This window comes from Genypterus blacodes, unplaced genomic scaffold (assembly GCF_046128005.1).
Source record: "Genypterus blacodes isolate CSIRO-AG114 ecotype Tasmania unplaced genomic scaffold, CSIRO-AGI_Gbla_v1 ptg000111l_1, whole genome shotgun sequence".
Classification (NCBI taxonomy): Eukaryota; Metazoa; Chordata; class Actinopteri; order Ophidiiformes; family Ophidiidae; genus Genypterus; species Genypterus blacodes.
In genome coordinates this window covers 4,935,878-4,960,948 of record NW_027466915.1, presented here as the reverse complement: position 1 = coordinate 4,960,948, position 25,071 = coordinate 4,935,878, and the positions used below count along the sequence as shown (strand labels likewise).

General features: G+C 40.7%; 2 protein-coding genes across 3 annotated transcripts; one reads left to right on the top strand and one right to left on the bottom strand.

The window, feature by feature from the left end:
- Positions 1–695: 695 nt before the first annotated feature.
- Positions 696–15,869, top strand: ap2b1 (adaptor related protein complex 2 subunit beta 1). 2 transcript variants are annotated; one of them, XM_076161408.1, is made up of 22 exons: positions 696–820; positions 2,622–2,667; positions 3,081–3,186; positions 3,651–3,786; positions 3,977–4,222; positions 5,018–5,208; positions 5,374–5,595; positions 5,786–5,906; positions 6,127–6,222; positions 7,097–7,212; positions 7,628–7,793; positions 8,020–8,118; positions 8,418–8,677; positions 9,407–9,599; positions 10,606–10,647; positions 11,643–11,792; positions 12,183–12,328; positions 12,732–12,861; positions 13,188–13,272; positions 13,597–13,683; positions 15,279–15,433; positions 15,568–15,869. In XM_076161408.1, the coding sequence occupies exons 2-22, from the start codon at positions 2,631–2,633 to the stop codon at positions 15,640–15,642; spliced, it is 2,859 nt and encodes a 952-aa protein (XP_076017523.1). In that variant the 5' UTR covers positions 696–820; positions 2,622–2,630; the 3' UTR covers positions 15,643–15,869. The 2 variants fall into 2 exon arrangements, with proteins under 2 accessions (XP_076017523.1, XP_076017524.1); XM_076161409.1 differs by lacking the exon at positions 10,606–10,647.
- A 1,683-nt stretch (positions 15,870–17,552) lies between these two features.
- Positions 17,553–24,069, bottom strand: hepacamb (hepatic and glial cell adhesion molecule b). The gene is made up of 7 exons (XM_076161412.1): positions 23,898–24,069; positions 21,399–21,740; positions 20,536–20,817; positions 20,059–20,152; positions 19,791–19,864; positions 19,631–19,704; positions 17,553–19,068 (listed from the first exon to the last, which is right to left on the bottom strand). Exons 1-7 carry the CDS (start codon positions 23,980–23,982, stop codon positions 18,925–18,927), a joined length of 1,095 nt encoding a protein of 364 aa, XP_076017527.1. The 5' UTR covers positions 23,983–24,069; the 3' UTR covers positions 17,553–18,924.
- Between the last annotated feature and the right edge of the window lie 1,002 nt (positions 24,070–25,071).

Sequence of the window (25,071 nt, the reverse complement as noted above, 5' to 3'; positions counted from 1 at the left end):
AATGACGATCAATGAGCATTGAGAGATAGGAATTTTCACAATTTCTTTCAGTACTAAACCAATCTGAATCAGGAAAAAAAAACATTTTCGTTCCAAGATATGAGTAGTGGAAGTTGGTCAAGATTAAGATAAAGTTTTGTTTCTCAAAAAAGCAATGGCTTGTAAACACATGTTGGACACTCCATCTATGATGAGGGTGATAGTATGGTATTATTTACATTTCCAGCAATTCATACTGCAAAATTCCTTGAACTTTTTTTTCATTAGACAATATCCCATAACAACACATTTAATCTGTCTCCACAAGAGCAGCTATTGGAGTTAAAGCCGCGTTCAATGGCATCTTGACAGTTATATGGCGTCGTGCGCCGTGCTCTTTTAAGTGTCTGTGGAGGTACTTGTGCAGTTTCAGGTACCATTAATATAATCCTGCTTTTAGAGTAACGACTGTATTATATTTTTTTTCATTCTTTGTGCACTATTCGTGCCTTAAAATACACCAAAAAGCTTCATGTCGATGGTGTCCAAAACATATCTTTCACTAGTGTAAGAGAATGACTTCATGGTAAGGTTTAAAGACGCTTCAGGGGTATCAGGATGGTGGTGGTTAGATTTTTCATCTGCATCTTCTACACATAAATGTTGGCATCGTGCTCAGATTATAGTGGTAAATCTTGTAGATTCCAGATGCCAGTGAACGCACCATCACAAATCTAATCTTCATCGTCCTCAACCTCAACCCGACCCGCGGCGTCTTGATTCTGCCGACCCGCAACACTATACGCTTGCAGTGCATCCAAACAGGTTTTCCCCGTTTCCTGTACGTCAAATATTATCTTATATTGCTCTTGTTTGGGCTTTCATTCACAAAATTTGGTTGTGTCGCCGAGCCAAAGCGCAGCTAGTTTCTTATCTTGGAGCTAGTAGCGACGGAACTGGGCCGCCAGGGCCGCTTCTCCGTTTATGTGTCAGAATGTCGCTGCTCTGTGTGTCACATGCGACTGAAAGGCTTTTTTTGTGCCGGTAACTCGATACATGTTTGGATCTGTAGGTTAGTGTGTCGTCAACAACGCCAGTAACCTGCGGTCACTAACACTGTTGCGTTTAGCTTGAGCCAAGCTAACTTTAGCAGGCGAAAGCTAAAGTCTGTCGTTTGCCTCACCCATGAACCGTCTACTACAGCAGAGATTTACACATAATATATATATATATATGTATATATGCATGTCTGAGAGTGTTGGTTTACTCACGGCAAAGTGCGTATACTGCGGAAACGTAGCAGAAGTTCGCATAGACAGTTAGCTACATTTATATACAGTATGCGTAGCAAAATCAAAATTCAAGGCTTTATTCTCATATGCAAAGATTATTCTCATATGCAAAGATTAACGAGTTGCCAATAGAATAAATGTTCACGTTTCCTCTTGTGCAACTGGCGAGGGAGAGTTTTCGAATTGGTACAAATGTAATATAAATGTGTAAACCAATCTGATAGGAGCAGTAGAAAGGGAGATGCTGCTCCCTGGCTGCGTTTGACCACTTGAATTTAGCCGCATGTAAGAGATGGAAAGTAATCACTGAACATGTTACATGTTGTTTATGAAGCTTAGACAGCAGGGATACCACAGCATTGTAGCCTCTTCCTGCTACACACACACACAGAACTCCGGTTTTTTTTACATGCTACAATATTATATGAAATGTAAGGGGTTTCTTCCCTAGATGATTTATTTGCTCAGAGGTGGTGTTTGGTTCCATGTCTTTCATATACACTTTTGGCATATATACAACTGGGGGGCTCAGACCATAGATGCACTCAGCTTGGGAACCGGAGGGTCGCCAGTTTGAGTCTCCATATGGATCAAGAGAAATGGCACTGCTAAGGTGCCCTTGAGCAAGGCTTATGGCTGCCCTACAAATCTGTGTGATTGCATGGAATTTGACAAATAAAGTATCTTCGTATCTTCTGCTTCTTAACTGGTTAGCTGAATCAGATGTTTTTAGAGCAGAGACACTATAGACAATATATAGCGATACACTGAGACAGTTTATAGTGCTTTGGTTCCCCAGGACTCGGACTGAGAACCAATGATAGTAAGACGTCAGTTCCTGATGAATCAATGTGTTCATCAAAAAATATGGTATTCTATGGTATGTCCTCCTGACTGTTCAACATTGTCCCAAGCCTTTTAATAAAGACAACATTTGTCAACTGAGAAGGAGGAAGTGGCCAGATACTATGAAGTGCTGACTCAATATTTCAAGAGATGCAATTTCCAAAGGTTTGAAGCTGTTTTGAAATATTGTGTTTCGAAACATTGCTGTTTTAAGATTGTTTTCCAAGTAAGTGACAGAAGCTTTAACTGCAGTTTTTTTTAACGAGGAAATGAAATGGAGGAGGTAACATGTAGGGGGTTTAGAAACCGTTGGGCAGCCTATCGAAAAGAATACTGATTAAGTTACCAAAGTGCCATAGAAAAATAAATTCAAAACACATTTAAACCATGATTTAGTTTATCATTTATCTCATTTTGATGTTACTGGTCAACACAGAGTAAATGACAGAACAGTACCAATGTAGATTTGCTCATTGACTAATTTGCTGTATTTCATCTTCATAGACTTGAACCATGACGGACTCCAAATATTTTACGACCAACAAAAAAGGTGAGTAGGGAAAAGAAAGAATGTATCTTGGACTTTGACATAAATGCTAATAAAAGTAGAAGTATTTCTAAAACGTGTCATAAAATATGTCAAATAAGGGAACAAAGAAGTATGTCAGAATCTTTGTACTTTTGGTTAGATAGTAATATACGATTAAAATACAGTGTCAATCAATAGAAGAGATATACTGCATGTATAATCCAGCTGAATATCCTCAGTGTTTTACCAAGTAGGGGCTGTAAACACGATTGGAAAATAAAATGTAATGAAAGGTATCCATGAATTGATGTTACCCCTGCTTGATCCAAATTAAAATGATACTCTACACCTCTCCACATCAAAGCTGAAAAGTTCAAACAATTTGCTCTATATGCTGTGTTTCTGCTGCTCACACTGTGTGACTTCTGCTCCAGGGGAAATCTTTGAGCTGAAGGCGGAGCTGAATAATGAGAAGAAGGAGAAAAGAAAAGAGGCAGTCAAGAAGGTCATTGCTGCCATGACTGTTGGCAAGGATGTCAGGTAAATATAAAAACAAAGCCAGTTTCTGTCATCAGATCAGAAGTTGGTGTCTCCTACAGCTTGATTGGATGAACTGACTTAATGTAGCTGATCAGAATAAGCAGTGTTGTGGCTCCCCAGAAATCAGAGTAACTGGTGGTATGTCACTTTTTTATGCACAGGTCATGAAATCAATAGATACTGTAAGTGCTTCAGGGATCTATTTCAGTTGACTGATCTACATTTATTATCTTTGAACTCAAAACACCTTCAAAATTGCAATTGTTGCGTTTGTAGTTTTGTGCAGTATTATTGTTTACTGACTCTTGCCTGTTTAGACTGCATGATTTGTTTTATTCTTCAGAAACATTTCCACATTCCATTTTGTGTATTTTTGACCTTGGCCAAGCAGGGGATGCTTTCTTTCTGAATAAGACAAGACACTCTTCAGAGGTTTAGTCAACAGTCTTTTTTTTGTTGTTAAGTTCTTTATTCCCAGATGTGGTAAACTGCATGCAGACGGACAACCTGGAGCTGAAGAAGTTGGTCTACCTATACCTGATGAACTATGCCAAGAGCCAACCTGATATGGCTATCATGGCTGTCAACAGCTTTGTTAAGGCAAGGCGCTCAATGAAAATAGATAGTGATTTGATATAATAATACCACTAGGGTATAAGTTGTGTTATAAGTTGTTTATTCCACATTAGAAAAATCACACATTTAATGTTATTGGTAGAGGTCATGGCATTTAAATTGTATGATGATAGTTTTCCTCACATGAGAAAGAACCTCTGTTCCACCCTTCCAGGACTGTGAGGACCCCAACCCACTGATACGAGCTCTGGCTGTGCGCACTATGGGCTGCATCCGAGTTGACAAGATCACAGAATATCTGTGTGAGCCTCTGAGGAAATGCTTGAAGGATGAGGATCCATATGTGAGGAAAACGGCAGCTGTTTGTGTGGCCAAGCTTCATGACATTAATGCTCAGATGGTGGAGGACCAGGGTTTTCTGGATTCCTTGAGAGACCTCATTGCTGACTCCAACCCTATGGTAGGTGTCCGACTGATAATGGACAGTAACCTGAGTCTTGTTTTTTTGGTAAGGGTTTTGCAGATACGGAACCTGAACGTTAACACAAATTCATGTAAATGCTTTGTTGTAGATGCTTGTCGCTCTTCAGTTAAATGTAAATTCAAACTGTTGAACCATGGGTATTTCCCATCTTAAATGAGTGACACTGTAAACCACATTAAAGCAGTGTCATTGGTCTAGAGACCCATTCACAAATTCTCTATATGCCAGCATAATGCTGGGATTGCTCCAGCATAGGGTCATTTGAATGGCGCATGACTGATATTCGGGGATATTCTGACCCATCTTTATGCCACCTAGACCCATTAAAAATCCTGAGATAATGCCGGCATGGATCTGTCGCGAAGGAACAGGGCTGGGAGTGCGGATGCACTGATGATGAGTTTGATTTGTTGACGGATTGCTTTGATTGAAAAATTAGAGGGTTTTTTTTTTTATGAGGAAAGCAGTTGACATGGCCATGAGCATGCAATTATCAGACATTTTGGACATTGTTTTTTTTATACACAGAGAGGGAGAAAGTGAAAGGAAAGAAATATTTTAGAGGCCTAGAAAATAATCACATGTGGACTAGATGCATAAGGAGACAAAGAAACTGTGCCTTGAGCTACAGCCTCCAGTTTAAGAAAAAACATGGTGTCCTGCCGATATTCCACACCATTACAAATACTACCTTTAAAGGGAGTGGATAGCTGTAATGTAGAAATAGCCCTGTGTCTTTAGAACTCTATTCATTAAACTTCCATCCCTTAGGTTGTTGCCAATGCAGTTGCTGCCCTGTCAGAGATCAGCGAATCTCATCCCAATAGTAATCTTCTGGACCTCAATCCTCAAAACATCAACAAGCTGCTGACGGCTCTGAACGAGTGCACAGAGTGGGGACAGATCTTCATCCTGGACTGCCTGTCCAACTACAACCCCAAGGACGAGCGAGAGGCCCAAAGGTAGCCATCACTCCACCTAAAGTGCAGCAGGGAGAGGGTGGGGGTTTAGGGATTAGGGGTTTCACATATTCTTGGACTCACCGTACCGCATCACCTGTTATAATCATTATGCCATTATTGTATTTTAAACTCACTGACTCTCCGCCTTTTCCCTCCCTTTCAAAGCATCTGTGAACGTGTCACTCCCCGGCTGTCTCATGCCAATTCAGCTGTGGTGTTATCAGCCGTCAAGGTGTTGATGAAGTTTTTAGAGCTGCTGCCTAAGGACTCAGACTACTACAACACCTTGCTGAAGAAGTTATCCCCTCCACTGGTCACTTTGCTCTCTGGAGAGCCTGAGGTCCAGTATGTGGCCCTGAGGAACATCAATCTCATTGTCCAGAAAAGGTATGTGATCACACCAAAAATCACAAGCTTGGCTTTATTTGTAGCTGCAATAGACCTCACTTACTGCTACCCACTATACATTTCTTTTCACAACAATGCAGTTCATCTACTTCATGAACAAATTTCTCTCTTAATTCTCTCCCTTCGATCACGTTTTACGATTGAATGTATTGTGTTTTCTTTCGTGCAGGCCTGAGATCCTGAAACAGGAGATCAAGGTGTTTTTTGTCAAGTACAATGATCCAATCTATGTAAAGCTGGAGAAACTGGACATTATGATCCGCTTGGCCTCCCAGGCCAACATTGCCCAGGTAACAAACATGACTTTATGGGAAGTACGGCCTTATGTCCACATTCATCACATGAATAACATTTATACAATATGATCAAAGGTACCCGTTATAGTTTTTTCTCACCTAAACCGCTCTTTAACTGCAAGCCACCCATTTGTCAAGTTTGTCAGTTTGAAGAAATTGAGCTATATGGTGCTTGATGTGTTGAAACCTTTCAGTGCTGTTCTGTCTCTTGCAGGTCCTGGCTGAGCTTAAGGAATATGCAACTGAGGTCGATGTTGATTTTGTACGCAAAGCTGTACGAGCCATTGGACGCTGTGCCATCAAAGTCGAGGTAAGAAACACCAACAGCTGGAACACGACACAACACACTCATCTCACTCACTTTATTTAGTAAAGGCTCATTTGTACATCAGTTCAGGATACTGAATTCAGTCTGTGCAAAACTTGTGAGCATTTTAAATGCACTTTTTATGATACAAAAATTGACCCCAACATCTCATTTTATCATCTTCACATCTTTTGTCATATGGTTTTACATTAAGTCACCTGAATGTCTTGCTGTATTCACTTCTTCAGCTGTCGCACAGTTACTACTGCATCATTCCAGGGATTTATTAGTGCTGATTTCAATCTCTTGTCAATCAAATTTCCACTTTTCTATTGTTCAATAACTCACGCGATTAACACTTAGTTAAATGTTTTGTCATTTCTATCACTTTTTGGTTGTGCAGGAATGGTTTGTTCTTGAATTTGGACTTTCACTACCTGCCTCACGGTTCACCAGTTCATTTTTCTCAGGTCCTGAGATTTGCTCATCTAATGTAAATTTAGCAAATTGAAATGAGTCACGTTTGATGACCGACTTCAATCTAGAATGCGTTTGGGGAGCTACTGTGTTGGCAACCACTGGGCTACTGGACCACTGACAACTACTGTAATTTTGTTATCCTGATTCAACTGTTTATAAGCCACAACAAGCAATGTGTTGAAAGATTGATTGGTTTGGTTTAAATCTTTGTTGTTTGCTGTCTTTGCTGATTTGTAGAACTATGTATGACAATAACAACATTGGGTTACTCAATGTATGTCAGTCCATAGTAAACTACAATAGTAAGATTTGTCTGTATGTAGCATCCTTCTTTGTCTCTGTTTGGTCCATGACATAAGTCAAATTACAATGGCACTCTGTTCTGTCCCTCTGCCAGCAATCAGCTGAGCGCTGTGTCAGCACCCTCCTGGACCTGATCCAGACCAAAGTCAACTATGTGGTTCAGGAGGCTATTGTGGTCATCAGGGACATCTTTCGCAAGTACCCCAACAAGTATGTTTCTGTCAATGTTGTCTCTGACCAAGGATGATGGGCTCACTCAGTTGGGCTCACTCAGCTTAGACAAGTGTCCAGAATTAACATTATCCCCCTAAATCAGGTTGTTAAATCAAATTCACACCAGGCAAATAGGTTGTATAGTGTACTATATGACCTGGTTTAAATTGAATACAAAATGCCGATTCAGGAATTTTGTTTTAACTTCCATTCAAGTCATTTAAAATGTTCAACATATTACTACCATAGTTGAAGTGAGCAATGTTTTGATACAGTCATGGGTAATTACGCTTTTTTAGTTTGCAAAAAGGATTCTTCTTATGATTCTGTCCTTACTTGATTATTTGAAAGTGATGCCTGTTCCTCTGAAACATGTGAACCCTGTGACCTTTGAGGTGTTTGTGTTCTTCAGGTATGAAAGCATTATTGCCACACTGTGTGAGAATCTGGACTCTCTGGATGAACCTGATGCTCGTGCTGCCATGATCTGGATAGTTGGCGAGTACGCTGAGAGGATTGACAATGCTGACGAGTTGCTTGAGAGTTTCCTTGAGGGCTTCCACGATGAGAGCACCCAGGTGAGTACCCCCAAAAACAACATGGGGAATATGCCATATATTATGGTATTATCGTATTTCGCAATGGTTTTTCACCAGATCCTAAGGATGACTGTTATGGAGCTGATGATTAATCAGCTGACATGATGATTAATAAAAAAGTATCTTATCTAATATCTTATCATATCTGTGAGCTCTGAAAAGGAACTTATGACTTAATGTAAACATTCTTGGTGTTGCTCTCTAGGTGCAGCTCACTCTTCTGACTGCCATCGTCAAACTGTTCCTCAAGAAACCATCTGAGACTCAAGAGCTGGTGCAGCAGGTCCTCAGCCTGGCCACTCAGGTGACTTGCACATATTTTGCGACATACATTTTTGTCCTTCTTTGGCTTGTCATTCATGTAATTTTCATATTAGTTGAAACAAAGCCTCCTCCATGTCTTGGTGTTGACTGATGTAAGGGTGTGAAATGGATGGTTTTGTTCCGGTGGATTGTTCTTTGAAATTTGGTTTAGGCCACAAACCTGTCCTAATCAGTCCTTAGGTCTCATCCCTAAAGAAAATAATTAATCTCTGCATTTTGAAATGAATTTCTTGCTTTCTTATGACCAGCTGGTTGTTGACCATTGCTGTTCCTCTGCAGGACTCTGATAACCCTGACCTGCGGGACAGGGGCTACATATACTGGCGCCTGCTATCCACAGATCCAGTCACAGCCAAGGAGGTGGTGCTGTCAGAAAAGCCTCTCATTTCAGAGGAGACAGATCTGATTGAGCCTACGCTTCTCGATGAGCTCATCTGCCACATTGGCTCTCTGGCCTCCGTCTACCACAAGCCTCCCAATGCGTTTGTGGAGGGTAGCCATGGAATCCACAGGAAACACTTGCCTGTCCAGCACAGCAGGTCGGTCACATAAACACACGTAACATGTGCTATATTTTCTTTTAATAACCTTTAATTCATGCCATTAATAATGCAGATTTCAGAAACTTTGTGTTTTATCATTCCACCCTCTAAAGCTCCAAACCATTTACATTTCATGTTTCTGTTCCTGATGGATGCTACTCCTATAATTTCAATGTTATTTTGTACCATCATATTACATGCATTCATTTTACTCCACCCTAAAATCACTACAAATGAAGCAGTGAAGGAGAGGTCATAGAGTCACTCTAAGTAGTAGTAGTAGCAGTAGGACTGAAAGATTTGGGTAAAAAGTCTTGTGATTTTTTTATTTTCTTTGGACAGATATTGAGATTGGAGTTTTATTTTCATAATATAAATATAAATTTTAAGTCAAGCTTCAGTTAAGTATTATAGTGTGCTCGATTTAAAACGTGATGGAGTATTAACACATGAGATATCATTCAAATATTAACTGCTCTATATTCTAATGCAAAGAAGAGAACTTATGACATCTCATACCGTTTATCCAGAATTTGGATGATTTTTTTACACCTGTCTAGTGCTGCCATGCCTTACATTTCGTGGGGATGTCTTTCATGTCCAATGGGTTGTTTCCACCCACCATGTGCTGTGGACGAGTGTGAAAAAAATCCCTAATAATGACAGCCTGCCATCCATCTTTCTTAGTTTTGATGAAGATCCGTTTTGCTCTTTGTCCCCTGGCAGCATTGATACAGGGGAGAGCCCTGTGAGCGGAGGACCTGCAGCCTCCATGGACCAGCCACATGTCATCCCCAGCCAGGGCGACCTCCTGGGTGACCTGCTCAACCTGGACCTGGGCCCTCCAGTCAATGTTCCCCAGGTCTCCTCTATGCAGATGGGTGCAGTGGATCTGCTGGGTGGAGGTCTTGACAGCTTGGTGAGCACACATGCACACACACACACACACACACACACACACACACACACACACACACACACACACACACACACACACACACACACACACACACACACACACACACACACATACGCTCATACTCACACGCACTTCCAACTTCTCTGAACATGCATTTGATCTTCAAAGTATGTAAATGATGGAATTGCTTTTGCTGTGCAGTAGAAATATTGGACATTCTTCAATCACCACCACACACACCCTCTCCTTTAAGCATCAAAAATTCATTTTACTTACGCAATTAAGGCCCACGCTACACTCTGACATCCACATTGTGTCGAATCAGTGCACAGCACATGATGGGTGCAACCAATCCAGTAGACATGGAAGACATGCCCATGAAATGTAAGGTGTGGCAGCACTTTGCATTGATGGATGATCGTGTGACACAATGAGGCAATCATTATTTGAAGGTGCCTATTGTCATAAATTTCTCACTGTTATGTAGCCTCACTCTGAATTAGTTTGACATTTTTTATGAAGTCCTTTCTTTGTGTGCTAGTATTCTGGGTTATGCATTTCACAGTTTTGAAAGCTGAATAATGCAAATACCCAGGGCCAGCCTTTTATAATTTATTACCTCTTTCATACATTTTTTCTTTGTGACTTTGCCGCAGTAGTATTCACATATTTTATTCTCAAAGGGTTTTATTCTGAAATGCAAATTCCAGTCATCAACTCAATCAGTCATTTAGGCACAGTAACAGAATAATAAGGTAAGCTGTGTTGTTTTACCAAAAGAATACATTTGTTTGCTTTGTAATTTGTCACTTTGTCAATTGTCACTTTCCACTGCTGGAATTGTTGTTTTTGATACTTCCAGCATTCCTGATCTTAAAGCCTTAACGTCTAACAAACCAAATGGAGGTGGTATTTTCCCAGAGAGTGTGGGTCTTTGATGAAAGGTTGCTCTCTCTCTTTGTGTTTGGGTGTGTGTGTAATGTGTGGGGCCTCTTCTCTCCTATAGCTGGGGGGAGACCTGGGCGGAGGTGTTGGGGGAAGTCCAGCAGTAAGTCAACCCCTTCTGTTTTGCAGTCTGCTTGTGTGCATGTTGCATGCTCCTGAATTTAACCTACCTCAATCTTACACCACTGTACATTCTGGAGTTTTCAGCATAGTTAATGCCTTGATGCTTCAGACTGCTCTTGTATACTTCCATTTCAAATTTCCAAAACCAGTGTTTCTGCATATTCAAGTCCTTTTCTCCAAAAGCCATTGCACAATTTTCATTTCCTTCATCGTGGTCTACTAAAGTCAGGGCTTAGTCAGCTCTCATTTCTATTAGCCTTTTCATCAAACTCATTAGTTTGATGTAATTTATGTTTTTCCATTTAGTTTGACAAGGGGAATACTTAAACCTTTTAGTAATGATTTGACCACTACGATGTCACCTGACTCTACTGTGCCAGGCAGATCATGGTTTTAAAGTTGCTCTGGCGTTATGGCTTGTCACCTTATTTTATTCATTGTCATTCATCAACCGCTTTGACAAATGATTTCTATACAGTCACGCTGACTACTTGTGTTGCGGTGTGATGGCGTAACTGCATAAGGTGCATATTTCAGAGTGTAACAGTGCCTTCTCGCTTCTTAAGTGAATGTGCTTGGGTCAACTTTACTCTGGTTAAGAATTCCTAATATTTGAATTGGGAAGTTTTTCCCTTGTTAAATGGAAATTGTTGGCATTTTTAACACAGCTGGGGACAAAATGTAACATCTTAACGCATTTTGGCCGGATATAATTCAGGTGGAGTTGTTTTCTATTATGTTCTGTATGACATTTTTGTGTATATTTATTTGGCAACCCCTTTTTTTTTCTTTTTTTTTTAGCAAATTCTGCATGTTACACCTGCCTGTCCTATATACAGTTTATCTCTCTCTGTTGTATGTGTGACGTTTCTCTATTTATTCCTTCAGATGTGATCACTGAGGACTTTGTCTTTGTGATGCTTACTTGAGTTGCCGGTCTGTATTGTTTTTTTTCATGCTTTCTTTTTTTAAAAGGTGGGCCAGAACTTCATCCCCTCATCTGTTCCCAACACGTTTGCTCCATCGCCCACACCAGCTCCTGCAGCTGTCAGCAGCGGCCTGAATGACTTGTTTGAGCTTTCAGGCATGGCCATCACCACTGGAGGATATGTGACCCCAAAAGCTGTGAGTTCATACCACTTATGTGAGAGGAATACTATTGAATCCACCAGACTCCCTACTGGTTTGAATTACACCGACATATGCCTGCTTTGTATACGTCGGTGTTAGTCTACCTTTGAGGTTAGAGATCTAATGAGTATTTGGGGACTCTCAAAGTAGGCAGGTAGGTGGGTGTCTGGTTCTGACTGGAAACAAAATAGACAGGAATTAGTAAACTGGAATTAAACAATTAAATACAAATATAGATTAGTTTAACAAATTGTAGAAAACAACTACTTTCCACTCTTTACAATCACAATTACTAGAGATGAAGCCTGAATTACAATGTTGGAAATACTAAGGGTACTGAATGCATGTAAAGGAAAAGGGTGTGTGCGTTTGTGTGTGTTGGAGGTCTGGCTGCCTGCGGTGAAGGCCAAAGGGCTGGAGATCTCCGGAACCTACTCTCGCCGTCAGGGTCACATGTATATGGACATGACCTTCACCAACAAGGCCCTGCAGCACATGACTGACTTTGCCATCCAATTCAACAAGAACAGGTGAGTGAGATGAGTGACAGGGCAGGTGCACACAGACAGGAACAGTACAGTAAAGTAAAAACATGAAGGAAGCAGGCGGTGTTTCCAGAAGTGAGTGAGACAGCCTTTTGATACTATTTTACATCCATATAAATGAATATAGCCCATATCATTCATTCACATCATTCATTTCAGGAAGGTTCAGGGATTTTAGTACCCCAAACATTTTAGAGAAGCCATAGAAAGTTTTAATAATGATCCTAATCTTGACCAATGGCGCTAGAAGGTGGGAAATGCAAACAAATTCCCTGTGGAAACCTCAGTGAAAGTTGCAATGAGATGTTGACTTTTCCTAGTATTACACAATTCCTGATGTTTGCTTGACTAAAGCTAACTGACCGGCTAATTTGTTTTCTGGTTGTAGTTTTGGGGTCATTCCCACCAGCCCTCTGCCCGTTCACACTCCACTGATGCCAAGTCAGACTATTGACATCTCTCTGCCTCTTAACACCATCGGGCCAGTCATGAAGATGGACCCACTCAATAACTTACAGGTATTAAAGCACTCATTTGCCACGATCAAATAGATTCGTTACATTAGGCTCATTTGTCGGCAGCCAGTATAGAGGTCGGCGTGGAAATGTTGGCTTTGCATAAAGACTGACGCCCCATTCACACATAAAGCTATATGTGATGTAAGGGGATGGTTCCGGTATGGTGTCACGTTTCAATGGGTACATCACTGATATTTAACCTGTTCCTGCAAACTCTATGCATGTATTGAAAGTGATAGTTTGAACCTCCTGTACAAGCTCAACAAGTAGATGAACACATAACATAATGTAAAACCAAACTAACCTTCTGTACTCTCCCCATACAGGTGGCTGTGAAGAACAACATTGATGTCTTCTACTTCAGTGTGCTCATCCCTCTCAACATATTCTTTGTTGAGGATGGAAAAATGGGTATGGTTGTTACAACTACAGTCAATGGGAAGTGGTTTAGAAAGTGTGCTTGTTGTAGGGTTTGAGCAGATTGTGTGGAAGGATCACTTTAAAATGATAAATGAGGATGATGATCCTGTCTATAGGATTTATGCCAACATTTGAGTCCCCTGTCAGTAACATGGCATAAGTCATGGTCAGGTATCTCCCTCTGCGCTGTGTGTAGCAGGTTTACAAACAGGTTTACTATAAGTAAAGAAATACTACAGGTTTCTGCAGCATTTCTCTGTGGTAAAGTGGAATGTCAGTACTTCCTTTCAACTGCTGTGACTTTTCCCTCCCCAGAGCGACAGGTGTTCCTGGCTACCTGGAAAGATATCCCCAATGAGAACGAGCTACAGTACCAGATAAAGGAGTGCCACCTAAATGCAGGTAAAGAGAAGTCAACATTCTTGCTGTACTATCTAACTTTAACACTACTTTATGTTTTTGTTCACTAAAGGCAAGATTCCTGAATAATGGCTGATTTCTAATGTGGTCTTCCCATTAAGTGTGTCTTCATGCAGACAGATTGACACTATTAAGTGCTGGAGAAATGTGTTTTTGTGTCTTCATTCAATCCTCTTTTCAGAAACCTTCTTACATTTCTCTATCCGCAAACTGACCTTTAGCTTATGAAGTATCGTAGAGCAGGGAGAGATGGGAAACAGGCAATGAGATGTTACATGGACCATGATTGAGAACCATTGGGTAGGATGAATGAATAGGAATTTGTGACTGTATTCATTTGATAGTACCTCAATCCTCATGTGATCCAGAAGGCGACTTGTTCCACCATCTTTGAGTCCGTTTGAAAGAGGCTTGAGGACGGCTTTCAGGCTTTCAGGAGGAGACGCGGGCAACAGTCTGTGCAGAAGTCTGTTATCAGACAGCCCTACCCCTTAAGTTGAAAACTGTTTCTGATTAGGCAGTATTACTACCACTACATCTGATCTGTGACATCCGGCTGAACTGACTCATTCAAAACAGCTGTTTGATTAAAAAAGTAAATGAACAAATAACAGCAAGCTTAGAAGCAATGTTAATGTTGGGATTGTGATTTGTTGGGTTATTTTGATTATAATCCGAAATTGTAACCCTTGGGTACAAGTCCCAAGGGTGTGTGCTTATTTAAATCATGGTTATATAATCTGAGTCATTGAACAAAGTGTGTGAATGACCAGAGCAGTTGTTACTGTGTTGTGTTGATTTCCTGATTGTGCCATCACGCATAGTCAAAAGAATATGGCACAACTTCCAAAGTCCTTTTGTATGTTTACTTACTGCCAGTGTGATTGAGACAGCGGATTGTTCCATTGTCTATAACACAATGTATGTATTTTCCCTGGTAATGAGTTACATGGCGTGGTGATTGAAGTGTGTGAACATGTGTTCTCTTTATATTCTCATCTCAAAATGCACCAGAACACAGAATTTGTCATTACAAGGGAGGATACCCATCTTATGTCTTTTTTTTCCCTTTTCTTTCCCTGCCATCCTGCCTGTCTTGGGACACTTCAGTCTTTGCTCTTCTTCTTTACCTGAAGAAGCTAGAAGAGAGGAAGCAGCTGCTGTTACCCTTACAGTAGAAAAGCAGCCAAACCATCATGGATGTTGCTTTTAGGTTAGATTAGGACCATTATGTCTTCGCCTTGCAGAAAGTGCTGCCGTCAGATTCATTTGAAGATGAAGGCTAAATAGTCAGTAGTGCTACATATAGTTGATTCCCTTTAAACAGTAGTTCATCTGTATCAGCTCTGTGCATTAGATTACATGAAGTTTACTTCTATAGTTACTATTACTGTCTGTCTGTCTGTTTTAATACATGTCTTTAAGGCTTACGCAGTTTGACCATGTCTTTATCAGAAATCCCTTAACCAAAGTAAACTTTAGTTGAGGGATTTTTTGATTGTAATTGAGACCTGTGGTCACTCTGAGGCTTTTCAGTGTTTTAAAACTTGGAGATAACTTTGAGCTTGGTTTTACAGACACAGTATCAGGGAAGCTGCAGAACAACAACATCTACACCATTGCCAAGAGAAACGTTGAGGGCCAGGACATGCTCTACCAGTCGCTCAAGCTTACCAATGGCATTTGGATCCTGGCTGAGCTCCGAATTCAGCCAGGCAACCCCAATTACACGGTACCATCATCTTTTGAATTGACTTGAATCACAAGATGGCAATTTTTGCAACCTTCTCAATAAGCAGTGAGGGGTGGGAGAGAAAGGGAACCCTGCAAATCATTGACAGATGTGTGTCCTTTCTGCTTCCACAGCTCTCTCTGAAGTGTCGGGCTCCTGAGGTTTCTCAGTACGTCTACCATATGTACGACTCTGTCCTAAAGAACTGAACTCCATGGCGTCCTCTTCCATCATTTTCAACTGCAGCTAACACCCAAAACAACGGAATCCCAACAGTAAATGAGTAGCTTTTCAAGAGGTGTCAGTAAATGTTAAGTTGTAGTAGGAAATTTTAACGGTTTAGTTGTGAGGAGTGCCATAATGTAAAGGACCCTCTGTCCACACCCGTACATTCACGACACTGTTGGTTGTTCCGTTATTTTGGTAGTTAACTCCCTACTTCTGTTTTTATCTGCAGTAATAACATTGTGTATCTCCCATTCCAACTTTAACTTAGGTGTCTTATTGTTGTAACCTATGGTGAAAAAAAACCTGTGTTGCTTTCAAACAAATGTTAGGCTGATTTTGCTTTATTCTGTTAAAACAGCTGTGTCAGTGGTACTTACAGGATATCGTAGTGTTATTTAAGTCTAAATCTTTTGCTTGCCACATCAGAATCTTCTCAGCTCACTGTTGCCTCCTGCATGTGAAAACCTCCTCCTCTCGTAGTAAAACAAAGGGCAAACACAGATGCACAACCTGAGGAATCCCCAAAGAATTCACAAGAATGCTGACAATGTGCACAGGTGACATCACCTGGAAGGCCATGACCGGTGTGTGAACATAGAAGAAGTCATTGTGATATTATCAATATGGATCAAATTGAGGAGCTGCTTTATCTTTAGGTAGTGTCTTATCATTTATGTCCAGAGCTGAAGGTCCTATTTTTGTCAGCTCCGCCTACTCTCACGCTCTTATTGGTGTTCCAGGCATCTCTCCTAGATCCTCTCAAGACAACAAAAGGAAAGATTCAATTAGGCCTGTAGGAGTCTCATTGGATGCCTCCAATAGTGGATAAGGAGCTGTCTCTGAATGGGTTTAATTTAAAGTTATGTTTAAGTGAACAAGCAGCAATTGGTTTCAGGCATGGATTGTTTGTTCCAGATAAGATACCTTTGTTTGGGAAAATCAAAGTTTTTTTTAGAATTTTAATGCTTTTCAACATTCCTTTTGAACCACTACACAAACTGCAACTTTCAGCAGAAGAATGAGATTTTAAGAAAGATTTTTTTGCTCGTAACCATTTCACCTTATTTGTCGTTGCCCCATTAGCTGCAGCCACACAGTTGTACACGGCTTTATATGCAGTACAGACATTCATTCCTATTAATTGTGCGTCTACCTCTGCATGTTTCCTTTTTGCCAGCGCTAATGTTGCAGTATTTCTTTGGAAGACAGGAACAGCAAGATATTATTATAATAATGCACAACTTTTTATTCCATTATTTACTTTTTGTCATTTGTTTTTGAGCCAATCTGAACCTGTGGCTGCTCTACCAGACCAGATACAGAGGGCCAGGGGTTCCTCGCTGTTCCAGTTAAATGCCAATACCTAGCTTTGAACGTGCTATAAAATATGAATATAAGAACCAGAATTGTCCGTGTACAGTGTTGTCCAGTGATGTGCAGCTTGTGTAGCTTACAAATAAGTTTTGGTATTTTTCTCTTGAAATAAGGCATTGTCTATTCAATAACAAAGCTTGAAGTGATTACTGTTGGTGACAATATTTTAATACAAGTTGATCATAAATCTACATGCATGCATGAACCCACTGTACATTTTATTTTTTTTAAATAGTGTAGATTCACTTAAATTCCCCTTATGCAGCCCGTCTTTATTGTCTCAGCCTGAAATGAAATGGAATGTTCTTGCTTCATTGCTGTCGTAGGTTATTCATCACTGCAAAGCTGACACTGTATGTACTTTTATGTCAAAGAAATATTAAACTCATGTCATGTGTCAAGAAGTGTGGCCCCATTTCAATGAATGCAATATTGATATATATGTATATCTCTAGATATTCCACAATGTGATAAGAATGCTATCTATGTTCAAAAAGGGACTAGTCTCTAATTTGACATTTTCCATCATTATCATATCCTCATCTTTTTCCATCCATGTCTATCAAAGGAGGTTTCATAAGGAGATGAGGGCAATGTTCAGCTGATAGGTTGGAGCCTTGACGGACCATAAGTTTGAAATCTTTCCCTCTTCTGGCATTTTCTCCATTTGAGGGGCCGAGCTATGAATGCAATGTGTTCTTGCAAACCATTAAAACCATACAGAGTAACTTTATCCAAGCAGATTACCAAAGAAGAGCCAAAAAATATATAGTTGTATTATCTATAATTAATACCGGTATTGACTTTATTAGTTCAACTAAAATGTCTCATCTGTCGAAGCCATTTAAAAAGCTGGATAAGGATCATTTGTATTTCATTGATGACGGAAGTACTGTGAAGTCTCATTCACAAATGTATTCCCCCATTGCATTACAATGCAAAGTGTCATGTGTAGGACACATGCCGTCATGAGACTGTTGTGAATGACACGAGTCGACTGCGCTAGAACTACTTTTTAATTAACCATGTGGAGGGATAGCCATACATACAACCGCGAGTGCAGCTACAGTCCTCAAACAAGGCAGAGTAGCTGGGCACTATGGGTAATAAAGTGAACCCATTAAACCTATCAATTACACATATCAAAGAGCTTCATCACACGCCCTTCAACATCGCTTGTCCTGGTGTGCGGTTAATATCCATGCAATGAGAAACCAATCAAAGCAAAGCACACTGCATATAAGTGTGATTGTGCACGGTTTGATCTTTGTGTATGCTATTTCTCTGTTCTCAGCATATGCAATGATATATTCCAGATTCTACATATTATAAATGAGGCCCCAAAAACAACTACACTGAGGCAGGGACTCAAACCCTGAACCTTCAGATCAAGGGTCAGACATTAAAACATTCTGGAATTCAGATCCAGATCCTGATCATCTCTGTGGTGGACTAGGCCACAGACCTTTGCCTTCTCTTGTAAAAATCTGAGCAACTGTTTCTAAGTTATGTGCAAAGACAGACAGACACACAGACAGACAGACACACACACACACACACACACACACACACACACACACACACACACACACACACACACACACACACACACACACATACACTCACATAGCCCTTTACAATACCTTCTCCTCCTCTGTGAAGCAAGGGTAAATATCAGTGTACGACATCATTGATCCATTTGGGCAAACAGTACTATTCATCATAAAGAAAACATTAACATGTTGTACATGTTTCTATTAACTATTATAAGGTGAGATGCTGCAGTCCAGGCTCTCCCCAGACGGGCTGATGTGCATGAGGTTTTAGAGTATTTCCTGAGCTGGGAGCAGAGTGTAACCTGGTGACCAGCCGGTTGTGATGTGAAGGTTTCAGGGATACCTTTGTGAGGAGTGGCCAAGGGGGCTGGTGGAACGGGGACAAGAACTCTCATTCAGGGAGCCATTATAGCATGGTGGTCTGTCGTGTTCAGGGGAGCCAATGCTGCTGCTGGACATGTCATCTAGGGAGGGATCCTGCAAACACCGAAAAGGTTTACTATCCCTTCTCTGATTATTATATTCCCAAAAAGGTCAATCAAATGACAAACATATCCCTCAGAGCAGATGGTCAACTTTGCACACAAACAGGGGTGTCTTGTATCTTGGTATACACAAGTTATAGATCTACATTTACAATGTTTTCAACAAATAAAATTCCCCTATAAGGGACCTGATGACTCTCCCACTGCTATCTCTCTTTAGAATATTATATATTCTGGTCTTGGCTTGCTGTAAGCCAGGCTGCTGGGGTTGAACTTGCCCTCTTTTGTTCCCAGTCACTGGGAAGCCACTGACTCGCTGATGTGGTGAATCCTAGAGCAGAGCTCATACCAGGCAGAAAGGTTTCTTTATCTCTCACCAGTCCAGCTAAATGACCAAAGGCCTCACTTTACCTATCCTGGTAAAGCTATTTAATCAACTAACAAAATCAGCACTGTGTCATTTGTTAAATTTGGTGGGTGTCATGGTCATTACTGCCTCTAGGGGCCACTAGGTGGGCTTTGGACCTTGTTATCATACTGTTGATCTGCGGTACCTTCTGTTGCAGGATGTAAAGAGACGTTACTACGTTCTTTCCATTGTGTTCTGTCATTATTGGAAGCACATCAGCTGTGGAAAAGCATAGAAACTGATAAATATTCAATCTCACAGCTCATCTCTCCTGCTGTCACAATATCACATGAACAGATCCATACCTCCATTATTGATTAATGAATGGTGAGAGTGATCATCAAATCTGCAGAGAGGCTTTCTAGCAGGGTGTCTTGACCTAACCAAGACAAAATTGGTTGACTTTGACTCCATTGAAAATCTGCAGTACATTTAATTTGTCACTGTGAAAAGGTTTTTCAAAGTAATTACAAGTTGTGATGTTTTATGTATATAATTTATATAAGTTTTTACAGCTTACTTGCGTGTTACTGACAGTTTAGGGTTGATTTGACACTGTAATGTGCCTCTTACTTTTTGGAAGGTGTCCAGCAGGCACATATCGTTACCAAGGTAATAAGAAGGAATATCCCTCCAGTGGAAAGGATGATATAGAGGGAACTTCTCCCTAGAGGGTTGTGCAATAGTACAGTCAGATCGAATAAAACCAGAAACATAACAGAACAAGAACAAAGGAATATATGAGGTTACACAATATACACAGAATATAATAGAAGTTACAGCTATACTAGACCAAAAGCAATGGTGACAGAGTAGAATTGAGTGCCTATGATGTATTGTAAATAAAGTGTTAAGCAAATGCCATGCCTGTCTAATGTCATGCCTAATTCCTGTATGTGTGACTGTATCTGTGTTTCCAATCAGCTTCAAATTGGCCACATTTATTTTGTTCATTTGACCATTCTACTTACATTGTTGTCTTACTCACAAAATATAAGTCAGGGGTCAAATCAGGGGTGTTATGCATTGCTTTAAAGCAGTAAGACCTACTGTACACAGTCAGTCTGATGGGCAAGCTTGTCATTCTGCCAACAGGATTCTCCACCATGCAGCCGTAGATGTCATCATCTGCCATCAACACCCGCGTGATGGTCAAAAGCTTCTGATCTGCTGACAGCACAAACCTCGTCTCATTGGTCAGAGGTTTCCCACCTTTAGACCACCTGTATGTAGTCCTAGTCCCGTTTTCATGGGAACAGTTGAGGATAAAGTTTTCACTTAGCTCCAGCACTGATGAAGCCTCCATCTGGATGTAAGGCCGCGATATGGGCTCTGGGGGAGAGAGAGCAATTTGACAAACTAAAGAATCACTGTGAAACAAAGTAGTAAGAGCCAAAGATGACTGAAAGGATTACTATTTCATAAGATCCATATTATTCTGAAATGTATAATTTAGTAAAAGCCATAGCTGTTACTGTTAGTTTAGATTTTATCAATTGATATAAGTTGCAAAAAGGACACACTTGTGGATTATATGTGTGTGTTGTAACATCATGAGACATGTACAAATTCCGTTATAAATCCTGTTGAATGGCCTCACGGGGAAAATGTCTCAATGAGGCCAACATTTATAATCCTGCGGTATAATACTTCTATTGTTGGATCTAAACTGCTGGAGGTGTCAAAATCTGACACATGAAGGATCTACTTCTCCAGAACTGAAGCTTTATAGGGGAAGAACACCATGGAATTGGCAATTAGTCAGAGTTAAATTTGTATCTAATAAGAACTCATCCAACCTGTAACTTGAGTGTAAGTAACAGGTGAGTATGCCTTCTTTACACAGCTTATACCACAATCACATTTGTGATTTCTTCAATCAGTTAGATGTACAGTAGAACTTATCCTTCTACCATCCACTGTGAGTGTGATGCCACCCTCTCCTGGGAACGTGTCATCTGTGATGGAAATCTCCACATCATATGCTCCCTCATCAGAGAGTCTTAGATTGTGGAGAAGCAGGGTTCCATTCTCGAAAATCAGGATCCGGTCACGATACTCTGGCCTCAGGTTCCCAATGATGTCTGTCCCAATAGACTGGACCACAGTGACAAACTTTTCTCTCTTGAGCTGCCACTTGATGACTGGAAGGTCAAGGCTGAAACTGATGTATCGTACAGACAGAAGGGCCTCTCCTCCCACTGTACCTCGGACGAGAGTGCTGGGGATAGTCATATTCACTGCCAGCACTCCACCTGCATGGAGACAGAAGGGATTTGTTGTAAGCTCCTGAGTTGGCCTAGATTGAGGAGGTGGATTGCCTGGCTACGTGTTGCGACGGCAACAACCTGCTGCTCAACACCACAAAGACCAAGGAGCTCATTGTGGACGTCAGGAAGAATGCTGACACTCGTCTACCCATCCACTTCAATGGTGCGGCGGTGGAGCATGTGACCAGCTTTAAATCCCTGGGGATCCACATCTCACAGGACCTAACCTGGACAACCAACTGCTCCAATCTGGTCAAGAAGGCTCACCGGCGCCTATTTTTCCTGAGGATTCTGAGGAAAAACCACCTCTCTTCAGAGATCCTGGTGAACTTCTATCGCTGCACCATCAAGAGCATCCTGACCACCTGCATTACAGTTTGGTATGGGAGCTGCTCCGTAGCTGACCGGAAGGTGCTGCAGAAGGTGGTGAAAACCGCCCAACGCATCGCTGGTGCCCCACTTCCTGCTCTTGAGACCACCTTCAGGAAGCGTTGTCTCAGGAGAGCTACCAAAATAAAGAAAGACTCCTGCTATCCGGCACACAGACTGTTTGCCTTCCTGCCCTCTGGGAGGAGCTACAGGAGTCTCCGTACAAGGACCACCAGGTTCAGGAACAGTTTCTTCCCCACAGCAGTCTCCCTGCTGAACTCTGCCCCCTGTCACCCCACCCTCCTTCACATCATTCACACACACTCGACTGCACTTTCATTGGTCACTTTGTTTAACTTTGTTTTACTGTACATACTGTAAAAAAAAAACTTGACTGTTTAAACTGTAAAACTTTTTTTCTGCATTTCATATATGCTTACACTTCTGTATTGCCTTGGCACTCCTGTATATACTGCTCTTAATGTAAATACCCCTATCTGTCATTTAACTGTAACCTATCTATAATATAGTATTTATTATCACTTTTGCACTTCTGGCTAGAGGCTATCTGCATTTCGTTGCTTGTACTTGTGACAGGCAATGACAATAAAGTTGAATCTAATCTAATCTAATGAATGTCAGTGTTATTCTTCTGGCAGCTGCAGTAAGTGATGCAGCACTTAGCTGAAGACTGTGTGGGCATCACACACCCTAAGACTGAAGCACTGGAACCAATTTGCATGGCAGATCTACATCACCATGGTAGCAGCTGTCTGTCATTGGGTAGGGTCAACAGAGCCAACAAAAGCGAGCATTGTTTCGTCAAATTTCCTTGTTGTCAGTTCATGAAAAGAGCACTGAGAGAACGCCAAGCTTCAGAAACAGAGCAGCTCAGTGACTGCTGCTTGCGATAACAATAGCAAAACAATGATGACCACAGAATACAACCACAGCTGAAAATACCTGTGCTGTATAATACTGGAAAATATTGCTTCTGTTACAGCATTCTGGCAAAGTTATGCTATGTAACCTACAATGGGTCTCAATGTTATACAATCTAATGAAATCCAGTACAGTAGCTCACTCTTTTGTTTGTTTGTGGTGACATTGGAAAATTTACCACAACTAAATTACCACAAAGTTCTGTTTGTGTAGTGAGGCTGTACAACACTTTACTGCTTGCATTGTGTCATTAAATACACTTTCAACAATCAGAGCATATCTATGGTTTCAAGTCAACTTTATTTGTATGGTACAATATTAAAAACAGTGTCTCAAAGCACGTTATAGGTCCACACACCAATGGCTGTGACCATCCCAACCTCTCCACAAAGACAAGGAAAAAAACACAAATAACCTCATCATGTAAGCAAAAAGGTGAACGTGTCCTAACGAGAGGCAGCTCTCTGCTCAAACAACCAAACATCAAGGTGTGCAACATGAGCCACAGGTGCGGAAGACAGAAGATGTATCATTGGAATATCACAATGAATGATAGAAGAGAACTGGTTTATGGGAATTAGAAAAGTTATTATCAATCAAGCTGAAAGATATTCTTCATTACTCACAAAGTGCTATGTTTACATTTGCCTTTATTACCTAAATCCTTAAATCTTTTCAAAGAATCAACCTTCAATCAATCAATGAAACAGAAAACAACGAAATAATATCTAAATACAAGCTAAACAAATCTGACCAATATTTAAGCACACTTGTTTATCCTTGTGTGTATCTTCATACCAGGAAATGATATTTGTAGAAAATCTGACATACCTGAATTGAAAAGAACAAGACAAACAAGCCATAAAATGTGAGGAATGACTTTCGCTTTTGATTGAGCCTCTTTTGCCTCCTTCATCTTGGTTCTCACAGTTTGTTTCCTTCCCGCACCAGCAGCATGACTTGTTGACTGAGCACACAGCCACTCATTCAGTCGGGCTCTGCTCAGAATGGGTACATGTTGTTCTCAGAAGCCAGAGTACCAGACAGGCGAAAATGTGTGTGTGTGTGTCTGTGTGTGTGTGTGTGTACTGTATCTGTGTACTTTGAATTTGGTTAGAATTTAGTTTAATTTACATTTTTATTACAATTACTATTCCAATAACACGCAATATGACTGTAAAAGCAAGAGAAAAAAGTCTTTGAGCCTGCAGTGATCATCACATATCACATAACGACTATATCACTCTGACAGTGTCTCATTCTAAGCCTCTACAGCAGTGCTTTTGAAGAACTGCCACAGCAGTAGGACCTTGGAATATTTTCTGCCTCTACTGTGCTATCCCAGCTACTGACCAGGCACAGTAGACCGTGTTCTTTCTTGCTGCACAAAAGCTGAAATGACCTGCTTCCCCTTAAAAGTGACCTACCAACCTACTAACCATCCCTCCAACCACTCACTGAGTGACTCGGGTTCTGATAGATTATTGAGGCGTGGATGAAAGAGTTGAATCTTATTATTACACACTTCTCTAATCCTTACACAATACTTTGTTGGAATCAGTGGAAAATCAGGATGGAAGGAGAGCAATTTGTTGTGGTTAAGCTTGTGGCAAGTAAAGGACAGGTATTTTAAAATGATGGTTAATTGATTTAGTTCGTTTATGCATAGGATGTTGATGTGAGTGGAGAATGTGTGATCACGTGGTTCACAACACCATTGCACAACAAAAACAATAAACAAGCGATTCTCCCTGTAATGGTATTTTAAAAGCTTAGGAAGTAGCACAGGCACAGTGAAAGAATGAATGAATTAAAAAATGCACATAATTTCAATAAAATAATCTTATAATGTATGTTTTTAAAAGGAGGCAAGGAAGGAAAACTGCAAAGGAGGCTTAAAGTAGTAGTGAGTATTAGGTAAGAAGAAGAAGAAGAGGAGGAAGAAGAAGAGGAAGAAGAAGAAGAAGAAGAAGAAGAAGAAGAAGAAGAAAAAAAAAAAAAAAAA